The following is an 8,282-nucleotide window of genomic DNA, read 5'->3' as shown; positions in this document are numbered from 1 at the left end:
TTGAATGGAATGTTGAGAGCAACACTAATGATCCAAGGCGAAGGCTCACACAGCTCTACAACCAGTTGGATGGCCCACCAAAGGACCTTATTGAAGGTTGCCTTCACCTACCACCTGACCATGGATATGACGAAGCGTGGAGGATGCTGAGAGAAGAATAGGGAAAACTCCAGTGAACTCCTTGAGTCCTTCATCTCAAAATTATTTACATGGAAAGACATTGAAGTTGGAGATGCAGAAGGTCTAAAGAAATACGGCTCCTACCTATTTAATGTAGAGATGGCCTTAGGTGATAATATCTGCCGGATGGAGTTGCGTGAGACAATATCTAAAATTGTTGGTAAGCTACCGAGATACTTGAGAACCAAGGGGGCCCTCGAGATGTGTAGATCCTGGCACTAAATCTGCAAGTTCATTCTCTGCACTTGTTAAATTTGTTAAAGATCAAGCCAGGGTAGCAGAGGAAATACGTTATATTGAAGCAGGAAGAGGTAAGCCAAGTCACACGACCAATAAACCCATCATCATTCGGAAGCCTGTAAATAGTCTAAATGTCCATGCTCTGGATATGAATGCAATGGATATGACCCCAAGTACCAGCGATAAATGCCACTGTTTTAATGGCCAAGGACATAAGCTTTTTGCATGTTATAAGTTCGGCAGGAAAGATGTTGACGAACGAGGGGGATATTGTCACACACAACAAGCTATGTTTTCGCTGCTTAAAACCCGGCCATGGCCATCGTTTCTGTAATGACAAGAGCCAGTGCGATCGATGTGGTGCCTACTATCCCCAAACACACTGTTACACCCCCCAATAGCAAAGAGTTTTGCACCATCCCGTAAGTACAAGAGATCTCCAACTGGGAGTGTTGAGGTGTTCAGCAATGAGAACATACCTGACTGTTACGAAAAATTTGGGGGTACACCTAGTTCCTCAACGGGGGGGTGGCATAGAAGCCAAGGGAAGTGTGACCCCAAGTGTTAATTCTCCATTAACAGATGCTCTACCCTGTCCCTAATATTCTTGATTGTGGGGCCTGATGGGAGGATTATGATGAAGATCCTGCCTGTCCGAGTGAATAACAGCGCCCTCCACTTACGCCTTCATAGATGGTGGTGCTGCACCAACTCTGGCTGCTCGAAGCTTAATACAACGTTTGGGAACCCAAAGGGCCCCTACCAGTGAGGCAAGCAATGAAAACTGAAAAGGGAATATTCATGTGCAACGAGCGTGTACCACTTATGTTGAGCAGCATAAGCGGTGGAAATAACATTACCGTAAATGAAGTGTACATTACAGACAAACTCAGCATAACTACTGACAGCATGATGCCCGTGAACTGGACAAAAAAATGGCTTCATCTGAATGATGTGGATCTACAAAGATTGCCTGGCGACAATCAAGAGGTGGAACTTATAATTGGACTCAATAGCATTTTGAACCGTTACATACTCGACCAGAGACAGGGGGACTGATGACGAACCCTCAGCCTATCTTACCAGATTTGGCTGGGTTGTCTTTGGACCAACTGGCCCCAGGAACCCTTTGACTGCCCCGGTATATCATATTTCCCCAACACAAGATCTTGGCGAGTGCTTACGAGAGCACTTCAATGCTGACTTTTGGGAAAAGGAAGTTCATTCCCAACGTGAAGATTCGCTGGAAGATAAGTTATTTTCCGATAAGATCTCACAGTCCATCCATCAAGAATCGGGTAAATATGTAGTCAAACTCCCCTTCGGGGACAGTAGTCCACTTCCAAACAATCTTGAAATGGCTGTACGTAGAATGAAAAGCCTCAAAAGGAAGCTGGAATCTGACAAGACTTTCAAGGAGACATACTTTCACTCAAATGGAAAAGAATATAAGCAAACAGTATGCTGAAATAGTACCTCCATCAGGATTAGAACGAAATGATGGTAGAATATGGTACATGCCACATCATGCTGTGCGTCCTCCCACTAAGCTGAATGTATGTGTCGTCTATGACCTTAAAGCTAAATTCAATGGCACTTCCCTAAATGACCATCTTCTTCAAGGGCCAGACCTCACAAATCCTCTAATAGTGGTACTCATGCGGTTCAGGCATGGTCACTATGCAGTCACAGCGGACATCGAGATGTTTTATCAGGTCAAGGTTCCCCTAGAGGATCGTGATGTGTTCCGTTTTTTTTTGGTGGTCAGATGGTGATATCAATAAGCCTGTAAGTGATTACCCAAAAGAATGTTCATGTTTTTGGTGCTAGATCCTCTCCTAGCTGTTTTAAATTATGCCTTAAGGAAGACTGCTGAGGACCACGGTGAGGTTTTTGATGAACAAGCTGTCACTGCCATAATACAAAGTTTTTATGTTGATAATCTCCTGCTGGCCCATGATGACAAAGAGAGTCTGATAAAAATCATCAAAGATCTCATTGCTCTCTGTAATGCAGGTGGTTGGCGTCTGAACCAATGGACAGCCAATAACAAGGACGTGCTCAAGAAGATTTCTGAAACGGAGAGGGATGCGTCGGTTGCTTCTCTAGACCTCAGTAAGGATGATCTCCCCCGTTGAAAGGACCTTGGGTGTAAAACTGGTCGATGGCCGAAGATTGCTTCACATTCAAAATCTGCCTTGGCGACAAGCCACTAACACGCCGAGGAGTTTTATCTATCGTAGCATCTATATATGACCCCCCTTGGCATGGTGGCGCCCTTGACACTGCCAGCAAAAAAAGATTCTTCAAGACATGTGTCAGGTGCAGTTAGGTTGGGATGAAAATATGGGTGATAAGGAAGCTGCTCGTTGGAGAAAATGGTTGGAACAGTTACCAAAATTGTCAAGATTTAAGCTGCCACGAAGCCTAGTGCCCATTTCCTTTGGTTCCGTCATTTCTTATCAGCTCCATCATTTTGCAGATGCAAGTCAGTCTGGTTATGGCACAGCCTCCTACTTGAAGATGGTAAATGCCTCGGAAAGGGTATACTGCACTTTGGTTATGGCACGAGTAAGAGTTTGAAAACCTCTAAACCCACCCAAATATTCCAAGACTAGAACTGACGGCTGCCACCGTTGCAGCTCGAATGGACTGTAAATTACAAAAGGAACTGGGGTTGAAATTGGAAGATTCAGTCTTTTGGACAGACAGCACTTCAGTGCTCAAGTACTTGTTCAATCAGAAGGCTCGTTACCACACCTTTGTCGCAAATCGAGTGAACCTAATCCGAGAACTGTCTTCAGCAAGTGCTTGGAGATATGTAGACACAAAGAGTAATCCTGCTGACCTTGCATCTAGAGGTCTTGATGTTGATACTTTTTTAACGTCTGAAATGTGGATTAGAGGACCAAGATTTCTTCATGAGCCTGAATCCAGCTGGCCACAAGTTCCAGAAGATGTTAAACATGGATCACTGGAAGATGATGTAGAAGTAAAGGTGTCTGTCATGGTATGTGAGACAGTGACAACAGTAATGTCATTCATTGAGGAGTTTGCTTCTCGTTTCTCGAACTAGCAGAAGTTTGTGCGTTGTCATGCATGGGTCAGACGATTCTTGAAGCGAAAGTATGTACCCAAGTTGCCTGACGTTAATTGCCTTAGTAGCAAAGAAATAACAGATGCAGAAACACACATATGGAAATTAGTTCAACAAGAGAACTACTCATCTGAAATTGTCTCTCTGTCACGAAAGCCAGATGGGAGAGTACAAGCCTCAAGCAAGATAGTGAGATTAAGACCTTTTCTACAAGATGGCTTGCTTAGAGTAGGTGGGGGCCTAAGACACTCTGGGCGTCACTTCAATGCCACTCATCCAATTATCCTACCCAATAAGTCATCTTTGGTGAAGCTGATGGTGAGGGGGGCATCACGAGAAGTTAGCTCACTGTGGTCAGAACTATCTTCTCTCTGAGTTAAGACAAAAATTTTGGGTTGTACATGCAAATGCTGTTGCACGTTCTGTGGTAAGGAGTTGCATGAAGTGCAGGGCCATCTGTGCACGACCAATGACTCAAGAAATGGCTGACCTTCCTGAAGATCGTATTATACCAGGCCAGCCACCATTTACACACACAGGCACCGACTGTTTTGGACCCTTTCTCGTCAGGAAAGGCAGGTCAAACCTTAAGAGATATGGCATAGTCTTTACATGCCTAACATCACGTGCAGTCCATATTGAGGTCATGGACTCATTGATCAACGCTCTTCGACGATTTTTCAACAAGACGAGGTCCAGTGAAGTCCATCAGATCCGACAATGGCACAAACCTGGTGGGTGCAGAGAAAGTTCTTCGTCAGGAGCTCCAGCTTCTTGATCAAACTGCCATCTGTGACACCAAGTCAACTAGAGGCATCTCATGGTGCTTCAATCCACCACATGCTTCACATTTCGGTGGAGTCTGGGAACGTCAGATTCGCTCTATCAGGCGTGTTTTGAGTGGTATTTGCTATCAACAGACACTAACTGATGATAGTCTTCACACTCTGTTATGCGAAGTTGAAGCCATCATTAACGGCAGACCCTTGACCAGAGTTACGGACGACCCTGATTGCCTGCAACCACTGACTCCGAGCATGCTGCTGAACTTGAAGGGTTCACCTGGTCCAGTCATGAATACCGATAACAAGAATCTGTATGCTCGTCGGCGCTGGAAGCAGGTGCAGTACTTGGCTGACCTCTTTTGGAAGAGGTGGTCTAAAGAGTATCTACCTCTCCTCCAAGAGCGCCAAAAGTGGAACATTAAACGGCGTGATGTCAAGAAAGGAGACATAGTTTTAGCCTTGGATGAGAGGCTGCCCAGAGGTACATGGCCTCTTGCTCGAGTGATAGAGGTAATGTGTGATAGTGATGGACATGTGCGCAGTGCTAAACTGAAAACTGTCAGTGGAGAATATATCCGGCCTATTAGCAAGATGTGCCTTCTCTTAGAAAGTGAGATCAATACTGAAAACTAGGGTGAAAAGCCGAACGTGCCCTTATCGGAAATGTTGGATTAAAAAGATTTTGCAGTATTTTTTTTTTAGTATCAAATAGGTCACTTAATAGGGGGCGGTGTAGAAAAACTGCGAAATTTTAACTATTTGATTTCTTAAAACGAAAGAAAATCTGATTTAGTTGGTAAGTATCCAAGGAAAGTCGTTCAAACCGCGCGCCACTACCCATACTCCTTTGCGTGCGATATCGCTGCGTCAACTCTTGCAGTTTCCCCGCCCAAAAAATAAACCAAGGGAACTGCTGTCTGTACTGGGTGGGCCAAATGCCTTTTTCCATCCTTTTATTTTGAGTGGGCACCGACCGTGGAGTGGATTTTATGAAGAAGTTGGGGTTTTCAGTCTTTATTGGGATACAAAGTGAGTGTTAACAGTGTGTATATTTAAGGTTATTATACTTTGTTGTTCAGCGCCGCGGCCCCCCCCCCAAAGGTAGTGTTTTGTGACATGTTCAATGGCAGTTGTTCCACAGCCAACCCCCCTTTTTTTTTCTGATGTTTTGCTTTAAATGGGAATGCCTTGTGAAGATTTTATTTCTTTCAATAATAGGATAATGTTTGTCAAATTCTGATTTTCATATTTCGCAATGTGCTGATGCTCTTCTTATATAGATTTTGCATCTCCTGTATTTTGTTTTGTTTTATATTCAAATTCATGTTCATTTCTATTGTGCGTTATTGGTTTCTTATACGGGCTTGTTGTTTTCAGTTCGAATGCTTCTTGTGACTAGGCTGTAACGAAAATAAATGTGGAACTACACAGAAGTTATTCTGATACCCTTGAATTAAAACTGTACCAACATACTGCATCTAACATATATAATTTATATATATATATATATATATATATATATATATATATATATATATTTTATATATATAAAATAAAATAAAAATTATATATATATAATAAAAAACAAAAAATAAATAATATATATATAAAAATATTATATATATTGAAATTATATAAATAAATATATATATATATATATATATATATATATGTATATGTATATATATGTATATATATATATATATATATATAAAAAAAAAAAAAAAAATATATAGAAAATATATAAATGAAATATATATATATATATATATATATATATATTTTATTTTTATATATATATATATACAAGTATATATATATATACATATATATATATAAACATATATATATATATATATATATATATATATATATATATGTAAAAAATATTACATATATATATTTTATTATATATATATATATATATATATATATATATATATATATATATTTTTTCCCTCCCTCTACCTCACCTATGCTGTTCCGTGTGCTTCCTGTGATAAGCAGTATTTTGGTGAAACAGGCGCCAGTCTTACTAAGCGTCTGTCTCAGCATAAGTACGCTGTATCCAGGGGACATAGCAACAACGCCCTCTTCTTCCATCAGTGGGACACTGGCCATCAGATGGACTGGAAAGCAGCACGCTTTCTCTTCCCTTTCGCTGATGTCTATGCCTGCAGACTGGTGGAATTTTTTCTGATTAAGCTGCAGCCCAATTTCAACTTGAACAGCGGTTTTTCTCCTGTCGACAGCCCCATCGCTTCCCACATCCTTCGCCTCCTTCCGTATGTCGGTCTCCCATCACAGAGACCGCCTGATCCTCCGACCTGACCTGACCCCCCTTCGCATCGTGTCTTCTGTCCTCACCTGCCCCGTGTCTCCCGTGGTGCTGCGTTTCTTTTCTCCACCTGACCTGACCTCACTTCGCTTCCGTTCTCCTGTCCTCACCTGCCCCGTGTTTCCCGAGTGCTTCTCCTCCCTTCCCTCTTATACCGCTTCCTCTCCCTTCCCTCCTTCCATGACGTTGTGTACACACAACACAGGCCCTCTCCCCTGTGGTGTACAGAGAGAGATCACCCAATTGGCGAGACATTATTGTCACCCACTTGGCGTGATCCTCCAGAGCAAAACCCATCAGACTTGAGCTTGATTGATACTCTTTGACTACACAGAGAGCTCCGCCAATTTACCGCTCCCTTGGAGAGCGAGGTTACAAACCTGGTCTGGACCCTCTGGTCCTGGACATAGTTTGTGGCCACGCACCAAGGGCGACTTTTCGGTGCCTAACTCTTGCCCTCTCCTTCTGACTTCCTGGTGCAGCCTGGGCCTGCGGGAAACGTCGATTTCCAACATTTGCCTGGGCTGCGGTGACGTGATCACACCTCCCTTGTAGCAGGATTGGGGCGCAGAGCGTTTACCACACCAAAACTCCGAGTTCAGCCCACCCAGGGGGATCTCCTGACCTGTGGTGCTGAAGGGTCGAGTGTAGGGAACAGAGCTTTTTTTGAGGCCCTTCATAAGACCTCACCCTGAGAGGAGGTATAAGGATAATCCCCGAAAGGGGACCAATCTGTTTTATACTCTCTCCATGACCACAAAATGAATCAGAACATGGTAGTCACCCTGGAGCCTTTCAAGGTTGCAGGGGGGCGAAAAACCAAAGAAAAACCAAAAGCAGGCCGAACGTGTCCGGCCTGCTGAACCGAGCAAGGACAAGACAGAAACACCAACCACAAAGTCTGGCCATGCACACCAGACTGAGGGAAAGCTGAACTCTCCTCAGAACTCCCTCAGTCAAGAAGGGGCTCCAGCTGAACCAGCCAAATCAGCTGCCCCCACTTCTAAAGGCCTTAAACCCCTGCATAGAGGAGGCGTGAAGCGACGAAGGGTGGAAACTGACTCTGAAGAAGAGGCAGAGCACACCCCAAGTCGACTAATGCGGTTTAAGGTACAAAAAAAAAAAAAAAAAAAAAACTGAAGACTTCGACCATGCCTACCAACTGGTTAGGGCATAGGAGAAGGAAAGGCAAGTCAGACTTTCAATTCGAATCTGTAGAGATGTGGGCATGATTATTATCCCCTGAACTTCCTGCAGGAAATCAAGGTGCTAAAAGACAGGAGAAAAGTGTGTATCTCGCCACTGACCTCCCAAGAGAAAAAGACCAAGATGGTGCTACTTGGTTTACCCACTAGGGTTTGACGTGGAGGTGATCACGTCTCTCCCACAAGTGGTGGAGGCTTCTCGCATGACCAAAGGGAAGTCTCCAACCAGTCAAGTCCTGGTCACCCTCAAGGAAGCCCTAATCACCACCCTTGATCTGGGTAACTGGGGCTCCTACAACCTCAGGACATATGTGCCAGAGCCCTCGTGTTTTAAGTGCCAGAAATTTGTGCATCACTAGGCCAACTGCAAGGCCAAAGCCATATGTGGTGTATGCATCAAGGCACATAAAACAGAAGTTTGCATCAAGGCACACAAA

At 43.5% G+C, this 8,282-nt stretch overlaps 1 protein-coding gene across 1 annotated transcript; it reads left to right on the top strand.

Moving 5' to 3' along the window:
* Positions 1-2,733: 2,733 nt before the first annotated feature.
* LOC113808078 (uncharacterized) lies at positions 2,734-7,913 on the top strand. The gene is made up of 6 exons (XM_070123335.1): positions 2,734-2,908; positions 3,039-3,430; positions 3,674-3,867; positions 4,206-4,912; positions 6,555-6,768; positions 7,898-7,913. Exons 1-6 carry the CDS (start codon positions 2,734-2,736, stop codon positions 7,911-7,913), a joined length of 1,698 nt encoding a protein of 565 aa, XP_069979436.1.
* Positions 7,914-8,282: the final 369 nt, after the last annotated feature.

This window comes from Penaeus vannamei, chromosome 7 (assembly GCF_042767895.1).
Source record: "Penaeus vannamei isolate JL-2024 chromosome 7, ASM4276789v1, whole genome shotgun sequence".
NCBI lineage: Eukaryota > Metazoa > Arthropoda > Malacostraca > Decapoda > Penaeidae > Penaeus > Penaeus vannamei.
This window is presented reverse-complemented; position numbering and strand designations above follow the sequence as displayed.

Bases quoted from the DNA above. Each gene is read 5' to 3' on its own strand.
- LOC113808078 (XM_070123335.1), top strand. From the start codon at position 2,734: ATGTGTCAGGTGCAGTTAGGTTGGGATGAAAATATGGGTGATAAGGAA. The intron at 3,868-4,205 runs GTGGTCAGAACT...TTTTTCAACAAG, and splicing joins TCACGAGAAGTTAGCTCACT to ACGAGGTCCAGTGAAGTCCA. The intron at 4,913-6,554 runs GTGAGATCAATA...TCCTGTCGACAG, and splicing joins GATGTGCCTTCTCTTAGAAA to CCCCATCGCTTCCCACATCC.